The sequence below is a fragment of the Nicotiana tabacum genome, chromosome 1 (genome assembly GCF_000715075.1).
Source record: "Nicotiana tabacum cultivar K326 chromosome 1, ASM71507v2, whole genome shotgun sequence".
Lineage (NCBI taxonomy): Eukaryota > Viridiplantae > Streptophyta > Magnoliopsida > Solanales > Solanaceae > Nicotiana > Nicotiana tabacum.
Window position 1 is genome coordinate 65,375,337 of NC_134080.1, and position 18,024 is coordinate 65,393,360.

At 35.4% G+C, this 18,024-nt stretch overlaps 3 protein-coding genes across 3 annotated transcripts; 1 reads left to right on the forward strand and 2 right to left on the reverse strand.

Annotated features, from left to right (window-relative positions):
- Window positions 1-2,411: 2,411 nt before the first annotated feature.
- LOC107790746 (N(6)-adenosine-methyltransferase MT-A70-like) lies at window positions 2,412-9,378 on the forward strand. Its single transcript, XM_016612708.2, has 7 exons — window positions 2,412-3,723; window positions 4,116-4,214; window positions 4,797-4,880; window positions 4,964-5,319; window positions 7,023-7,239; window positions 8,056-8,135; window positions 8,670-9,378. Exons 1-7 carry the CDS (start codon window positions 2,590-2,592, stop codon window positions 8,947-8,949), a joined length of 2,250 nt encoding a protein of 749 aa, XP_016468194.2. The 5' UTR covers window positions 2,412-2,589; the 3' UTR covers window positions 8,950-9,378.
- A 1,419-nt stretch (window positions 9,379-10,797) lies between these two features.
- LOC107790747 (early nodulin-like protein 8) lies at window positions 10,798-11,753 on the reverse strand. Its single transcript, XM_016612709.2, has 2 exons — window positions 11,475-11,753; window positions 10,798-11,359 (listed from the first exon to the last, which is right to left on the reverse strand). Exons 1-2 carry the CDS (start codon window positions 11,671-11,673, stop codon window positions 10,962-10,964), a joined length of 597 nt encoding a protein of 198 aa, XP_016468195.1. The 5' UTR covers window positions 11,674-11,753; the 3' UTR covers window positions 10,798-10,961.
- A 902-nt stretch (window positions 11,754-12,655) lies between these two features.
- LOC107790748 (uncharacterized) lies at window positions 12,656-17,675 on the reverse strand. The gene is made up of 8 exons (XM_016612710.2): window positions 17,390-17,675; window positions 15,526-15,670; window positions 15,277-15,445; window positions 14,700-14,970; window positions 14,043-14,308; window positions 13,729-13,944; window positions 13,413-13,515; window positions 12,656-13,134 (listed from the first exon to the last, which is right to left on the reverse strand). The coding sequence occupies exons 1-8, from the start codon at window positions 17,538-17,540 to the stop codon at window positions 13,067-13,069; spliced, it is 1,389 nt and encodes a 462-aa protein (XP_016468196.1). The 5' UTR covers window positions 17,541-17,675; the 3' UTR covers window positions 12,656-13,066.
- Window positions 17,676-18,024: the final 349 nt, after the last annotated feature.

The window sequence follows — 18,024 nt, forward strand, 5'->3', positions numbered from 1 at the left end:
CCTAAGTGCAATTTATGCACATATGTATCTTGTTATAACTATAAGCATGATAATGTGATATTGAGAATTTTTACCTCTATGGAGATAGTGAAAAGCCATTCCACGATATTATATGAAGACATTATATATCTATCTATCAAGAATAATGATTTCAAGGTGCAACATATTCATTCAAGTTAATATGGATGATTTGTTTATCAAATATCTACCAACGATCTTTTGAAGATGGTGCACAAGATTGGAATGAAGGCTCAAAGATGTGAATTGATTGTGTCATCAGGGGGAGTTAATACGCCTTGTACTTTTTTTTTCTTACAAGGTTTTGTCCCACTAGGTTTTCCTTGCAAGGTCTTTAACGAGGCAACAAAAAGGCGTATCGTTAGATATGCGTACTCTTTTTCCTTTTTTTTAATTACACAAATTTTTATTTTAATTAAGGTTTTAACGAGGTACATTATCTGTTGAATAAACATTCAAGAGGGAGTGTTATAAATAGTATTTTATTTATGGTGAATGTCTATATTTTAGAGAGATCTTAGGGTTTGTTATTTGGTGGCTAAGTCACTTTTTTCTTATAAATAGAGGAGTTCTATTCCATTGTAATTCATCCCAAATCAATAAGAATTCTCTCTCTACTTTTTTCTGTAATATTCTTCTTCTTTTATTGTTTTATAATAGTAATTATAATAATATCGATTTATTCTACTTGTTACCAAATACCAAGTATGGTTATGTGGTGCAGCAAACGTATTTGGTTTTATATTAGATAAATAAATATTTATTTTTATTTTCCAATAATACCATTAGTATATGTTAAAGCACTTTATCCAATTTAATTTTGGTTTATATATATTAAAACTATTTAATAATATCATAGTTAAAAAATCATTGGGTTTAGACTTTACTACGGTGCATTTTAATCCTTTTTAAATGGCAGCAACATACCTTTTTTGCGGTTTCTATGAAAGAATCCTACAGACAATGAATTTCTTTGGATCGAAAAAGTTTAATCAGTTCCAAGAAATTTTTGAATTGAAAACTTGCTCGAATTGGATTCTTTCGATTTTCATACCGAAGATATATTTACGAAATTTTTCTAATTTTTTTTATTGATAGGAATTAACCCTAGGTCCTTACCCCGAAAAATAAATTAAAATACTTTCTATTCAAGCTCCATTATAGACTATTTACATTTCAAGACAAAAAAAGAAAAGAAGAGGAAGTATAAAAAAATTTACAATTAGTGGTTCTAGACATATTATAAAGAACATTTTAATTAAAAAACTTTCAAACTATTACATTAATTTAAATTTGATAAATTGCATAAAAGCAATTGATTGTTGAACTTAAGTTTTTACAGAAAGGTATGTGCACGAGTCCATTACTTAGATGATCGCCTAACTATCCAAAATTATAGGCTAAAACTACTTTTCTTTCGTTTGTAACACAAAAGTAACTCAACTATTCATATTGCACACACATGATCACTCAACTGGAATTATCAAACTTTCCGATGAAGTGACGTGACAATCCACATAGACTTTTTATATTGTTGGATCAAATAAAATAATTACCACCAAAACAAAACATAAAAAATTCACTCATACATCCAACCTGACCCACTAAAAATAAAAATCCACCCCTAAATAAAACCAAACACCTAAAACACATCCCTGTTGTAAATACACATCTTTTCTTCTTATAAAAAGCAGACTACAATTTTCATAGTTTTACTCTAGTTTTATAAAATAATAATGGATATGAAATTAAGGACTAAAGACTAGAGTGACCTGTATTCTTTTTTTCTCTCAATAATATGTATTTTTCTTTTTACGGGTTTTGTTCTACTTTTTATAAATTAATAATGGGTAAGAGATTAAGGACAAAAGAAGCTATTAAAAAAAAAGATGCTTTTTATAAGAAGAAGAGAGATGCATTTGCAATACGGATGCGTTTTCGCATTTGATTTTATTTAGCGGGTGAATTTTTACTTTTAGCGGGTTAGGTTGGGTGTATGAGTGAGATTTCTATGTTTTGTTTGGGTGTTTATTTTTATTTGGTCCAAAATTATAAAAACCACATGGACTGTCACAACCCATTTTTACACTGGAAAGTTTAATAATTCCGATTGAATGATATTTTTGTTATAAATAGAAGAAAAGTGATTTACTTCGTAATTTTGGATAGTTGAATAACCGCATGTTTAATGAACTCCTCATTGTATGTGCACATATTGAACTCTTGCGTTCGGGACCCAAAGTAGAAATAAGTGTTTCTAAAATCTAAATACTTAATACCCTTGTAAAAAGGAAATTGTATTGTTAAAATTAATATTTGCATAGTATTTTCAGAATAAATGAAGTATAAATTCAGATTTTAAAATATAAAGGTTATGTTTGCAATTGAGTCATATAATAGGAGTGGTTAGTGTAATTTATCCTTGATGAGGAAAAAAAAAAGTGTAATTTATCCTTTAAATTTTAAAAAAAAAAATGTAGAAGAATCAGCAAAAACCCCTCACAAAAACCCTTCCCGCTGATAATAATTAAACCTCGCGATCTGAAGCTAAGATTGAAAGAAGTATCAACAATGGAAACTCACTCGGACGGCACCGACGAAATCGCCGCCGTCAAGGAACTCCGGCAACAACATGAAACCCGTATACAAACCCTGCACAATGCTCAATTGGAACTCATCGCCTCTCTACAAACCCTGGTTCCCGACATCGTCTCTTCACTCGACCTCTCCCTCAAGACCATTTCGTCCTTCAATGGGAAACCGTTTACCCCTTTACCCAACCCCCTACCTAACACCCCTAACCCTAACCCTAACCCTAATTTACTCGTCCCCCCGAAGATTAACCCCAATTCTAGCAGCGGTGCACACGCAAAACCTGTTTCAGAAGCTTCTGGAAGCGTTAATGAGCGGGATAAAATGGTAATTGATGATTGTGGGGGGCCGTTGTCGGTCGTAAGGGCTATGGTTGCAGTGTGTTTGTTAGAGAGAGTGCCGTTTACGGCTATTGATTCGTCTACTTTGTTAAGGAAGTTAGAGAATGATCAGTCGCATACGGCTGCTGAAAAGGCAGCGATTAGGGAGCTCGGAGGGGAGTCGGGGCCGATAATGGCTGTGGAAATGGCGTTAAAATCAATGGCGGAGGATAATGCTTGTGTAGAATTGGAGAATTTTGTTGTTAGTGGGAAATCTAGGGTTATGGTGTTGAATATTGATAGGACTAGGCTATTGAAAGAGTTACCCGAAAGTAAGCAAAATGAGGGGAGTAGTGTAAGTGGAGGTAATCGGAATAATAATAATAATCAGGAAATGGTGAAAAGAGGGAGTGATAATGGAGGATTTATGGGAATGGGAAGGGCAGTGAGTGAAATGTGGGAGCATTCACATATGCAGGGGATGACAGCTATGTTTCCCGGCAATATGGGTCCGAGAGGTGGGCATAGAGGTATGGTGGGTATGATGGGGATGCCTAGAGGTGTTGGTGTTCCACCTCCGATGCCTAGACCACCAATGGGGCCAAATGGTGGGTTTGTAGGAGGAGGAAATTCTATTGCTTTGAAACCTAGGACAGAAGAAGATGATATGAAGGATTTGGAGAATATGTTGAATAAAAAGAGTTTTAAGGAAATGCAAAAATCGAAAACCGGGGAGGAGTTGTTGGACCTTATTCATCGACCTACCGCTAAGGAATCTGCTGTCGCTGCAAGGGTATTGGATATTCCACCTTTGTCGATTTCATCTCATCATATGCTTTAATTGATAATTTTATTGAACAAATAGATGCTGACTTCTAATATAAAGTTATCGCAGATATCATGAGCTGATTAATTTGTATTCTTTGGTACATTGCATTATGGAAATAAGTGAAACTTGCTAAGTCACAGAATTTCCTATTTCTACTTCAATTGCAGTGCCCAAATTCATTTCTTCTCCCTGACTTCGTTTTGTAGCCTTTTAGTTGAAATGGGTTCTCTTCTCCATATTGATTGAATTTGCTATGTTGCTCTGCTGCACGTGTTTTCTTATCTCTTGTTTCTTTCCCAAAACTTTTGTAGCACATTATCTCATAATTGGTGGTTTTTATTTGAATGGTATTTCAGTTCAAAAGCAAAGGTGGTTCCCAGGTGAAGGAATATTGTTCAGCTTTAACAAAGGAAGATTGTCGACGCCAGTCTGGTTCCTATATTGCTTGTGATAAGGTTAGACCAAGTCATTTTAGGTGTCACTGCTTTAAATATCTTATGACAATTAGAGTTCTGAAAATTGTTATTTGTTTCGAACATAGAATAGTAATCCTAATCATTAATGAAGATTGTAGATGGCGTTAATCACAATTTTATTAAAAGCCATTGATTTGTAACTTATCGCTTCATGGGCTAAGCGAGGGGTTGTCGCTTCATGGGCTAAGCGAGGGGTTGTCGCTTCATGGGCGAAGCTACAGGTTTCAGCTAAGTGTGCAATTCAAACAATGACACAGAAATTGACCCAACGAGAAATAGTGGATTTTTTTGATTCTCAACTTTGAGGAGGTGGATTGGTATCGGCATTGTAGCATATTGGAAGTTAAAATTAATTATTTCATTGGAATTTTGATTATCATTGTACTAATTCTTATATGTATGATATTTAATTTTCTTTAACTTTGCACTTCCTTTAAAGAAGCATGTGCTTCAAGCTCCATGGATCCCGCCACTTTTTGCGTTTTCTCTCTTTTAAAAGCACTAGTTAAGCATTACCTTTATTTCAGATTGATACGATAACTTTATTATGATGCATTTTAGGTTCATTTTCGGCGAATAATTGCTGTGCATACTGATGTCAACTTAGGTGATTGCTCTTTTCTTGATACTTGCCGTCACATGAAGGTAATTTCCATGACTAATTTGTTTACCCAAGGATTTGCTTTCATCTGCTGGAAATAGATTACTTACACTCATCTAATTGGCAGACATGCAAATATGTCCATTATGAGCTTGACTCGACACCAGATGTATCACCCATGATGATGGGAGCAGCTACCTTGCCCCCTACGAAGTCTTTGAAGCCTCAGCGTGCTCATTACTGTTCAGAAGTAGAGCTTGGTGAACCACAATGGATTAATTGTGACATACGGTCATTTAGAGTGGATATTTTAGGGCAGTTTGGGATTATAATGGCTGACCCACCATGGGATATTCATATGGAATTGCCTTATGGGACAATGGCTGATGATGAAATGCGCACTCTAAATGTCCCTGCACTGCAAACTGATGGTCTTATATTCCTTTGGGTGACTGGACGTGCCATGGAGCTTGGGCGGGAATGGTTAGAGTTCTTCCCTCTCTCTCAATCTATTAAACATCTTCTCTGCTAGGTGATAACAAAAGTAGACAGGTATAGCTTGACTTAGATGTGTAAAATCTGTAGTATGACGCTGCATAACATGGAAGGCTCTTTGATAGTTTGTGCTGTGAAATGTCATTATTATTAGTGAGCGACTTGACTATCATTCTTGTGGAACATCATTATTAGCGGTGATAACATAATTCCTGGCTTTTTTGGTTGTTGAAATGAAGTAAGTAATGGGGATCCTATAAAAATGGGGCATAGGCTAAAAAATCACTTCTTATCTTTCTTCCAATTGTTTGTGTTGCAAACAAAATAAATAAATTGAAGTGTATCTCTTCATTAACTTAAAACCTTTTTTTAATGATGATGGTGGCCGTGCTAGTATGCGCCCACCTCGACTATTCCATTGTGTACATACTACCTCCCACTAGCACCGATAGTAACTCACCTGTCAAAGTTTAGGCAGATCATGAGAAGGAATCACATAGTTTATTTGTTTCTTCTAGAACTTGAACCCGGGTCTCCGAGGTTCTCTACTAACTTAAACTTCTAGATGAAATGTTCATACATTTCAATTATTATGTGAAATCACGCCCAATCTTTGGCGAACGTATTCTCACACAATCAGCATTAAGGTCTATGTGTGAACCCCCAATACCGGCTTACATGTACGAGAGGGTAGATAGTATCTCACATCGGATATAAAAAGGCAGACAAAACGGTCCATAAATGTGCTGGGACACTCACCTCTTACCTTAAGTTTTGGATGATTGGTCAAATAATTAAATATGGTATCAGGGAGGCAGAGGTCCTAGATTTGAGTCGTGCTGAGAGCCGTCATCAAATATATCTCTATGTGCTTGGAACAAGAGTTAGGTCCACATGTGAGGAGGTGTGTTTGCAAACAAATAAATGAAAGTGTCCCCTTTTCTGTAATCATTGCATCTTCTTGGTGCCAGCAATAAACTTCTTGCTTCTAAAAAAAAAAAATCCCTTCTCTAATAGCTTAAGCTTTTAAAGAGAGGGTCACACAATTCAATAATTTAATAGTTTGGAACAAGTTTGAGATGACTTGATTTATCCAAAAAGAAAAATATAATATCAGAAGATGCATAGTTGATTGTCACAAAGCCAGTCACTACCAACTGCTTGTTGGCTACTAGTTATGTGTATTATCGCAATACCATGTGTTCAAGAGTTGTTTCTGTCATGATTAGGAGTGGCAAATGGATAATATGGTTCTTATCCATATTTGATCCGTTTTTAAAAAGTTCATTATTCAACCCATTTTTAGTGGATAATATGGGTGCTTAACTGTTTTCTTTTAACCATTTTGCCACCCCTAGTCATAATGATGGGCTTAGAGTTTGCTATACACCTGTAATAATTTCAGTGGTAAAAGAGAGCCTGAGCTATGAATTGTTAATTACTGAATAGGCAAGTCGGAATGCTTCTTTAAATTATTGAACCAAGCACTAGAAGCTTATTAAAAAAAATATAGGAGCTTGCGTTGTTAACCTTGGGGCAAATTTTACTTGTTCTATTTTGTGGTGAAGTTGACAGAACTCTGAAGACTCAGGTCATCATTTGGTTTTATGTTTTAAAATTATATAATTCCTACTCTGTGAATAAAAGAGTTATGACTGCTAAGTTCCATTACATTGGTACCATTCTTGCAGTCTAGAACTTTGGGGTTACAAACGTGTTGAGGAGATCATTTGGGTTAAGACCAATCAACTTCAGCGAATCATCAGAACTGGTCGGACAGGCCATTGGCTCAATCACAGTAAGGAACACTGCCTTGTTGGAATAAAGGGAAATCCAGAGGTAAACAGGAATATTGATACTGATGTCATTGTAGCAGAGGTTCGGGAAACGAGTCGTAAGCCAGATGAGGTGAGAAAAATTTAGATTCTTCTGTTTTTTTCGTAAAAGAAAAAACAAGCTAGAAACTGAAAGCTTCAAAGCGTAGACACGTTTATTGATGTTCATGGAATAGCCTAATTTTATAAAATGTCTGTACTCTTAGGGCTCGTTTGGTAGGAGAGATGAGGGATAATCCCCGGATTAAATTTGAGATGAGTTTATCCCACGTTTGGTTAGGATAAAATCGCTGTATAACTAATCCCGGGATTAGTTATCCGGGGATTGTAGTATTATTTTTATCTCTACGGGAGGGTGGGATGACAATCCCAGGATAACTAATTCCGGAATAATTAATCCTAGTTAACTTGTTTCCCAACCAAACGACCCTTAGTGTTACATTAAGTTTAGTGGTTGTGATTCTATGTTACTCCCTCCGTCCCAATTTGTTTAATATAGTTTGGATTTCAAGAGTCAAACCCAATTTGTTTGACACAGTTCTGATTTCAAGAGTCAAGCCCAATTTGTTTGATACAATTCGGATTTCAAGAGTCAAACGACCTTTTTCTCTGACCACGATTTTTGCATATGCCTTTTGAATATTTTGAATTGTTAATTATTGTGACTTATAGTACTTTTTATGTAGTTTCCAAATATATAATTTTTATTTCAAAAAAACTTTAATACTATGTTCGAATTCATGGTCAAAATTAAGAAGTTTGACTCTTGAAATCCGTATAACAAATTGGGACAGAGGGAGTACTATTTTAGCATCTATTCTTATTTTTTCTTGGTACTTTAACTGTTGTTGGGTTATACATAAACAATGCTTTTGCTTTGACATGTTAGATGTATCCCTTGCTCGAAAGAATTAGTCCAAGGACAAGAAAGTTGGAGTTATTTGCTCGGATGCACAATGTTCATGCTGGGTATGCATTCTTGATCTACTTGCTGATCTTCAACTGAAAGTCAGAGACTATTAAACATGGTTTTTAAGAATGTTGAACCCGCACAATCACATATGGAGGGAACTGTTTTGGGCTTCTAACTTCTACTAATAATTTATGTTTTTGATTTAAAGTACTTCCTTATCACATCTTAGAACATAAGAATATGATCCTACCATATGTGATGTCAAAAATTAGTCCTTTCTGCTTGAAATATTAGGTTTGTGGGTCAGTGCTAGTACCAGTAGATGAAAGTCTTTTTTTCTTTTTTAATTTTAAAAATAAAAGCTTGATAATATCCCCATATTTAGTGGAATACTAATTAATTCTCTTCTCTTGTATGTTCTCCCCAAAAAAGAGAAACAGAAAAATTCTCAAGTTTTTTTTTTTAGTGAAGAGAGTAATTAGTAAACATTATCAGACACCATTCGTAGAGAAATGATTTAATGTCATCATATTTTTCCATTGCACTTAGTTAAGATAGATTCTCAATATAACAATCCATAAATGTATCAGGTGGATGGCACTTGGAAACCAACTACAAGGGGTACGATTAGTTGATGAAGGGCTTAGGGCGCGGTTCAAGGCTGCATATCCAGATGTGGAGGTGCAACCTGCATCACCTCCAAGGGCGTCCGCAATGGAAGTAGATTCAAATTCTAATCAAATGAGGAATGCATTTGCAGGAGGGGAACTAAAGACTGCAGGGACCCAGTTCGCTGAGGCCACAGCTCCAGATGCAGCCTGTGCAACTGAAGGAAAAGCAGTAAAAAGCGATGTGGAGATGGCAAGCTAATAACTTTGTTTCAAGAACTAGTTATTTTCCAGTAACACTTGGTTCGTCCACGTAGTTTTGCCCTGCCTATTTCTACCTGTCTCCGACAAGCTTTTTGCAGATGGGTGTGGAGTATTATTTCCATTAAGATTCTCGGGTGGCAGGACGAGTCACAATGTGCCTGCAATTAGCCATAAAAAAGGAGCCTAACAGCAGTCTTAAGAATAGCAGGTTGATAGAATGTAATACTCTCCCTTGTTTGTTGTTTGCTGAAGATTAGGTATTGTGTCATATACATGTAACTTGTTAGGACATATATCCCTTTTGCAGACTTCGTCCGCTTAGTGAGTGGCTGCCCAGTGTTGGGTGCAAGTGTAATCTACGTCATAGCTCAAGAATGATCAAACACCTACTCTTTTTCTGGCTACTGCAGTTTACCACTTTTCTGTATGGTTTTCCATTGGAAGCACTCAACTGAACCCCTCCTAGTGTTTACACCCAGATTACTTAGTTTTAACTAGGTCAATATTAAATTATATAAGCAGTTATTTTTATGAGTAAAGGTCAGTTGTAAAAAAATTGGGATATGATTTTGGGTGTATAATTTGACACTCGTATCATTTTATTTTTCTTTTCTTTTCCTCGAATCTTACTCCTTCCTGTCCACTTTAATTGATTTATTGGTCTTTTTTTGTGGTCAACAAATATTTTGTTCTTTCGTATATTAAGAAGGAATTAACTTCTTTTTTTAAAGTTGCCCTTGGAGTAAAGAGCATAGGAGTATTTGTTATACTTTCAAGGAACAAATTAAGGTTAATATAGTCAATTTTATTATTAATTAATGTTAAAAGGTGGATTTTTTTATTATGTGTAAAAATAACTAAAACATCAATTAAAGTAGATCGAAGAGGATACTAATTTTGAAGTGCTTTTTTTAATTTAATGTTTTCTTTAAATCTTGTTTAAGTATACTAAGTCATGAAACTTCATGTAATATTTTGTTCATATTATAACAAACTGCAAATGACATTTCGTCAATTTATATATCCAAGTTTAAATCCTTCATCACTTATCTTGTGGGTTTAATAAAGATTTTAATTCAACGACCCCTTGGTGCCTTTTAACGAGAAAGGTGCAAAGTGTTGTCGGCGAATTGCTGGCTACAGCTAGCATGCATATGCTAAAACAATACTATTATAATTATAATATTGGGCACTGATGTATTGTCTTTTTGAGTTACTATTAAACTTGTGAAATGCTTTTACTCGGAAAATATTCAAAGAAGGCAAGTCTTGAAATCCTCGAAGTCCAGTGCTATGATGGTTATTGGATTGTCTCGTGGGGTTTTTGCCTTTTTTGGAGCTATAGCCTCGCACCTCCATCCAACTATTTCTCTCATATAAATATATTTTATTCTATTTTAGTTTTTCTTAGGGGGTGACGCGAAGATATAAGGAAAATAAAAGTGAAGATAAAAGCGAGTTACCTCAGTTATGCAGGTATAATAAATACTTATGATTTGGCCTTTCTTCGACTTAGTGCACGACCTAGTTATGAGATTTTGCTCAATTTTAAATTTGTATTTCCTATTGTTCTCCTTTATTTTTTTCTTTTCCCTCGAACCTTACAGTCCAGAATTAACTTTTACTTTTTTTAGATGGCCTTGACAGTTTACTGTTATTCATAGCTTCTATATCTTCATATATACCGGGGTATAGATTTAAAAATTATGACAACCAACACAAAAAAGGAAAAAGAAAAAAGAATGAAATTGAAAAAGCAGGAGGGAGAGAGCGAGAGAATTAGATGTCTAAAAAGAATGAGATGGATGACACAAAAATATTGACTATAGTACAAGAAACTCAATAATTTTGCTCAAGGGAAAACGGTAAGCTCCCCCCAATAAACTCATCATCATGAATGAACTCTTCACAAATTTAACAACAGACAGACAAAATATAATGGCTCAATACAACAAAAAATATGAATGAAATCTCAAAATGTACTGTTCCAAATGTAGTACTATTACTTCTCTAAAAAATGGTGCTTCCTAGAAGCAGTGTGAGAAACACTGATCCAATAGCAGCAAAAATAGAGATATGCAATTTCACAGAAGATGATTGATTAGCAGATTGGACAGGAATTGAGCCAAAAACAGTAGGGTAAGCAGGTGAATCTGCAGATGGAGCAAAAGCAGGTGAATCTTCTTCATAAGTTGTTCCATTTCCTCCTGGTATTGAAATGTGAAGTTTCTGTGACTTTTCACAGTGTCCTTCTGCTCCACTTGTGAAGTAAAATTCCCCAGGTTTTGTAATGTTGAATAGAGAATTTCCATTGTTCATGTACAAGATTGGATTTTTAAGGTTGCAACTATTGTAATTCGCTTTCGTCACTTGTATTACTGAATCTTCACTTGGTGGGAACAAAAACACTGCAAAAAAAAAAAGATTAATTCAAGAGCCAGATTGATGGGGTTGAATATTTTATTAAAGGGTATGTAAGAATGGGAAAATCTTGAAGATCTAAGCAAGAAATGGGAGGCTTACTGATTGAATCTCCAATTTTGAAGACATGATTCTTGGACCAATTGGTATAGACATCTTTATTTGCAGAAGAGGGCACATTCCAAGCACTTAAATCTCCAACTTTGTACTGATAACACAACACTTTGGTTTGTATTAATAGAAAGAACTGAAAAAGAATGTACCAAGAATGGTACTTTCTTGGAATTCTAAGAGTAGCCATGACTTGCGCAACTTCGTCTCTCTTCACTCTTTGTTTCCCTTATGACAAAATTGAGTGGAAATACACAACTTTTTAGAAGGAAGAAATTAGCACCTATATCACTGAGTGGCACAGTAAACCAGACATGTAGAGTTACTAAAATGCCCTTTATCATTTCCATAATAGCATAATTACCTAGAAGAAAGTTGCTTGCCGTCAAGGGCAAAAATGGATCTCGAGCAAAGGAACAAAGTGTGGAGTTGGGTAGGGTCAATTATATTATACGAATAACAATAGCACATGGACAGTTGGACAAAGAAACACTGGATGCAGCTTAACATGGGAATGGAAAGGACTAGAGCAGGAAATGGTTCCTCAGTTTGCATATAATTTTAGTTTATACAACATGTCACCATGTGCCTTGCCCTTATTTATTTCAGTTGTTTTTTCTTTTTGTAATTTTGTTGCTGTTAACAATAACAATGTTTCAATCTCGAGTAAGTTAATGTCAATGGTATAAATCTTTCTTATTCATATCACTCCATTTAAGATATTCAGTCAGTCTAACACAAGAACTAAATGAAAAAGAACACACGCTGAGATTCCATTTTTACACGAACCTTGTGAAACCCTTCATTTTTCGGGATCCCAAATGGTCAATTCTAATTGTTTAATGAAATGGTAAGTCATAATTAGTTAAACAATGATGAGAGTCAACTTACATGTGATGTAGACTAGCACATTATCTACAAATATACAGCATAAAAGTATGAAATTGTTTGCTGCACCACCGATTTAATTTGCACAGTTTTGGTCAACATTTTAGGCCCTTCTTTTGGTTTCTTTTTTGGCACCTTAGAATGTTACTCCTTACTCTATACTCTATAGTCTACTCCTAGAAAAACTCAACCTTTCTCTAATCTTCTTCCTTGTTGCTTCATAACTCCTGTTAATTTCTTCAAGTTAAGCGTCTATCTTGCTTAATTATTGCCAGGACTGTTAATATACCAACATGTGAAAATGAGTATTATTCAGAGTAAATATAATAGCACTAGGTAAACAGCGTCTTCTACATATCATAGACATTTTTATAAATGAATTAAGGAAAAACCAAAAATGGCAAATATGCTTTTACATTATCAGAAAAAACAGTGTAGCAATGCTGCATCAGCTTTCATATATTGATAGAAGGATACCCCTATTATCATAGTTTCAAAATCTACTTGTTGCATCAAGATTCAACTATGACGTGAACCCGAGTCATGAGCTCAGGAAGGTAACTTCTTCGACGAGAAAAACCCACTGGTGTAGTATTTCATAAGCAGTACCCTATTTGCCCATTGATCTTTTTTGTATAGAAAACTGATAGTTGTTCTGCATAATCTTGCTGAATTAACGCGTCCAGCGACTTGCATCAACTTAAGACATTTAGGGGCGCCGTTTCCATTTCTTTCTCCTTGTGTGTTGCCCAATCTTGTGGTTCTGCAAATGCATCAACCAAAGAAAAAAAATCTTATATCTGTGTCAACTACCGAATAGTTGACCCTTCAACAAACCTTGGGACGCAGATCTAACCTACTAAAATGAGTATTATCGTTTTTGATGAAGACAAGGAACATTGGCCCCAAAATCTATATTAGTATAACAGAGTTAACTATCTTTCACATGATCTCATATCTACAGTGATGAATCATTCGTTGCACTAACTTTCTATCAAACTCGCAGTAAGAACTCTAAAGACAATTGGAAGCTATTCTTACTTGACTTTTCAGCAACAACAGAGAGGCGTTTCTGCAAGACTGATGCCACAAAGAGGAAAATCGAGCACATGCCAAACATAACAGTTATTGGAAATGCGTCAACCTGAACAAAAGAAAAATGGATCAGTAATCATACAAAGAGCAATCACACATTGTGTGTGCCTTTGTTACTTAGCACTGCCTGCCACAAGACAGGGTTATAAGCTAGTATCTTTTTTTCTTAGAGCTACCCTGCTTAAAATTACATAATATATATATAAGTACAATAATAATATTAATTAGGTTGACGTAACAGTTAGATTGGAAAGAAACTCACGTTGTACAACACAACGCATACAAAGATATTGAGAGGAATGCGGAAAAAGTTCATGATTGTGCTCCTAGCCTCCTCAGGAATGTACTGGGACCTCATTTTCATTATAGAAGGCCAAAATATTCCAACACAAGCCTCAAATGCACAAAAACCAAGAAGCTGAATGCAGCCAGAAAAAGAAATGCCTCCACCTTTTTCATTAGCAGGTGGCACCAAGAACTGTTTAAAGTGAAGAAATATAGGAGCTAGTGAGAAACAATAGAATTACGACACCTGCAGTTATGCATTTAATAAAATCAACCCCTATTCTTCCTTACACTTGTGAAGACAGGGATAAAGAGACAGACAGCAGATACTGCAAAAACAATCTGCATATAGCTCTCAACTTTGAGTGATGAGCGAGCCAGTAATCGAGATGCAAGGGAGCTGCCCAACATTGAAGACAACATGAAAGTTGCAAAGATGAAGCCATGAGGAATCTCCTCTGAATTAGGGCTCAGAGCAGGAGTCCACAGGAACACGAAAGTATACATTGAACCTTCAAATAGTGACTGTATAGCGCCCAACAATGCAATTTTCTCATCTGATTGCATAAGAGAAGAACTGTTAGAGAAGCCTCCCAAATATCCTACAAAGCAAAAAAGTTGTTCCATCTGCACTATCATTGTTAGAAAACCTTCGAATAACACAAAAAAATTAGAATAAGATTGTAACCTACTGCAGTAAGCTGGTCCGGATACCACCGTCATTCAAAAAGATTGTAACCTACTGCAAATGGGTCAGATATTTTGAAAAGGCTGGCTGCATCGAATTGAAAATTTGCAGCACTAAAACGTGTAAAGGAAGGATCAAAATGTCTCTCTGTTGCATTATAATCGGTCTTTTTCTTTTACTAAAACATCTAATATGATATACCTCTGCAGAGATGAATAAGCTCAGAAGGATGGAGCAAAAGCTAAAATTTCGAAAATTACCAGAAGCAATTGCCACAGCAGCACCCTTGAATTGGGTAAGTAAGTCTTTGCTTTCTGAAGGGTCACCAAAATTCTCAGTCCAAGATGACAGTATAATGATCATACCAATAGCAAGGAAGCATGAAGCAGCATCAAAAGGAGAAACAGGACCCAGATTTAGTGTGTCCACAAGAACATTTCCAAATAGCCCGGCCAAAATAGCCACAAGACCATTGCCAAGAAATATTGCTTTTGAGAATGTTAATGATAGCCATTGTTGATCAAAACCCCTCTGCACGATAAGATACAAAACCAAATACATTGAAAAAGGAATATATCAGAGAACATGATACTACCATCAGATATGAGTGAACTAAGGATACACATTCTTAGTTGTAGATGGCCTTTTGATGTATAATGTAGACTTAAGGAAGAACAGTTTGCTGGTTTATTACTGAAGAATGAAAATAAAGAATCTTGTAAATAATAACTTTCTAACCACAAAAAATAATCATAATTGATAGAGGAATGTGTCCATATCGTTGGCAGGGATCTTAACAGAACACCAAGGCAAGTCATAATAGAAGAATTTAAGCACCTTATTATGCTCTGCAACAAGCCAAGATTCAAAGGCTGAGAATAGGAGAGAGGTGGCAATTCCTCCTAATATACGGCCCAACATCAAAATTTTGTACTGAGGAGAATGTTTGGTGATACAGCTCAAAATGTAAGTGATGCAGTACGTGACACAAGCCCGCTTTCGACCCCTAAAAGAAATTTGAGTGTGAATGTAACGCATCAAAAATGAAAAGAAGGGCATCCAGCTACAAAAATATAGTGGGCATACTGTTTGTCTGCCAAGGATCCTACAATTGTCCCAAACAGCATGGAAGATCCAAAGCCAGCAATAAAGAGATGGCCAATCTCACCCTTCCCATATCCATATGTTGTGTAAAGGTAGTAGACATATGGACCCTGCAGCCAATCACCAGCTATTGCCAGAAAAGGATATCAGTGACTATGAACAGGGATTAGAAGTTGCAATCTCTGGACGATCAACAGTATACATGAGTAGACAGAGGCATGATATAAAGATAAGCAGTTAAGTAAACACATACATACCCAAACAACTAAAAATCATGATGCCATTTCAGAAAAAAGGGGAGAAACCCGTTATCCACCGAGTTTATATGTCCACGTGGTAGCTTGTATCAATAAGAGGGGAAACCAAGCAATTACTATATTGATAATTTCTTTCTTTTCGCAAAATTAAAGCTTTTACATGACCTTCATTATACTCGAGAGAAAGTTCATCTATTCATTACCTTTCTTCTTATGTAGAGACTGGTACTCCAATTTAAGATCATGCGTTGTTTGAACCACTAATCTTATCTTCTGTGCCACATCTAAATTCAGCACAAGCTAATCAATTTAAAGGTTGTAAACTGGGTTCTTCGGTGTTCCACTAACAATCTCTTTTGTGATCGTGCAGTTCTATAAATCCTAAATCTTTAAATCATATTTGCTATGGATTAAGAATGAAAATTACCCTTTGCTCGTACAAAATTTATCAGCACACTTTTTTACAAACTTGCAAACATAATTTCATTCTCTTTTACCTAACTTCAGAAAATAGTAGAAACAGCTAATATAATCTTTATAAGATATGAGACAAGCCAAACTTGGAAGTCACAATTAAGCACTCACTCCCTGTTACTGAAAAATCATGGTTTATTTGAGCAATATGGAAAATTATAAAGTTAAGAACCCAAGAGTGATATTCAAAAAACTAAAAAGCAAACAACTAAAAATAAAAATTAAATGAATTCTGGTTGTTCAGGACGCATGAAATAAGTACATGATCTAATGGCCAGGGATGAGGTATCATAACCAATTCTAACTGAAAGCTAGATAACCAAGATTTGCTTATATTTTCCCCCAAGTAATTTTGTATTTACCATTCTCCATATACTGTAACTTTGTGTTTACCAGCAGTGGAGCTAAAGGTAATAAAGACAGTTCAATTGAATCCCTTTTGTCCGCAAATTGCACTGTGCAAGTAGGGTAAAAATTTATCTGTTTCTATACTATACATACAGTGTTTAATCCTCTTAACACAAGGGAAGCTTCTAGGTATAGCATTTTTGCATTTTTTTTTGAATTCCATAGTTAGGATTCCTGCCTCCGCTACTAGTGTTTACCATTCATACATGATATGTATACATATTTATATGCTTTTGATAACCCCGAAATCTGTTGTTTGGGTCAGCCTCTCTATTCTTCTCCATTTAAATACTAGACTTGGTTCACCAGCTATGATCTCACACATCCCATGCTGTACATGATGAATTGGTAAAAAAGACTGGAAAAAAAAAGTGTAAAGGCAAACAGATGCCTAACTCAAGCTATCATAACCATGATTGAAATTTTGACAAAGGAAGAATTCAAGAAAACAAACTACATTATCACATTGGATGGTTGGATCAAAAACAAAAAGATGCAATCTTTAATGGAAATTATCAAATCAAAAGCCTCAAGACCCATAAGTTTTACAAGTGGGTAATGCATAATATCGATTTAAACAAAAAATAAAGAAAAAAAGTTGCACCCACCATGAATGAATGTACAAGAATGTAATTGCTTATAAAAGAATTTCAAAATAGGGTAATGCATTATATATGATAGAAAAGAAAAAGAATAAAGGAAGATACCCATCATGAGAGAATAGACTAGGATGTAATTGTTCTTGAAAGAATTGAAAGCAGGTGAGGTTGTTATTCGATCTTTGCTTGTTTTGCTCAGCTCCAATGCAGCTACTACTGCACTCAATGCCCCAAACACCAGAAAGTAAAACGCTTCCATTTTTTCTTTCTTCCTTGTTAGATCAAAGAGAAATGGATCTGCTGGGGTATCCTTTTAATAGAAGAAGAAGAAAAGAAGAAAATGGGAGAGAGAAGAAAGAAAGCTAGTGTTTGTTAAAGGGAGAAAATGACTACTCACCTATGGATGGGATAGATTCGGGTTAAACTTTGGACGGGTTAGTGGATTTGGGCTAAAATCTAAGCAGCTCAAATTTGACAGTAGAAATGACACCACGTAGCCACTGTATGGGCTGCTGTCTAAGAATTAGCAAGTGCAAATTAAATTTCAGTTTTCAGTTCATTTTTTTGGGACAAAAATGTACTAAAGTTAATTTTTTTAGTTTAAAAATTTCATAACAAAATAAGTATTGGCTAATTTCTCAATAGCATTTCTGAGAATGGCTATCTGTGCACTTGCCCCAATTTAATGTACTGAGCAGTTTTAACGGGCTCGATGGGTCCATGTAGCATGTCCAATGCATCCA

Excerpts from the sequence above, each read along its gene's own strand:
- LOC107790748 (XM_016612710.2), bottom strand. The coding sequence starts at position 17,540 with ATGGAAGCGTTTTACTTTCTGGTGTTTGGGGCATTGAGTGCAGTAGTA. Across the intron at positions 15,671-17,389 it reads AGTCTATTCTCTCATGATGG|CTGGTGATTGGCTGCAGGGT; the intron begins GTATCTTCCTTT and ends TTCTGGCAATAG. Across the intron at positions 15,446-15,525 it reads GGATCCTTGGCAGACAAACA|GGGTCGAAAGCGGGCTTGTG; the intron begins GTATGCCCACTA and ends AATTTCTTTTAG.
- LOC107790747 (XM_016612709.2), bottom strand. The coding sequence starts at position 11,673 with ATGGCTACTCTTAGAATTCCAAGAAAGTACCATTCTTGGTACATTCTT. Across the intron at positions 11,360-11,474 it reads CAAAATTGGAGATTCAATCA|TGTTTTTGTTCCCACCAAGT; the intron begins GTAAGCCTCCCA and ends TTTTTTTTGCAG.
- LOC107790746 (XM_016612708.2), top strand. The coding sequence starts at position 2,590 with ATGGAAACTCACTCGGACGGCACCGACGAAATCGCCGCCGTCAAGGAA. Across the intron at positions 3,724-4,115 it reads AATCTGCTGTCGCTGCAAGG|TTCAAAAGCAAAGGTGGTTC; the intron begins GTATTGGATATT and ends ATGGTATTTCAG. Across the intron at positions 8,136-8,669 it reads ATGCACAATGTTCATGCTGG|GTGGATGGCACTTGGAAACC; the intron begins GTATGCATTCTT and ends TAAATGTATCAG.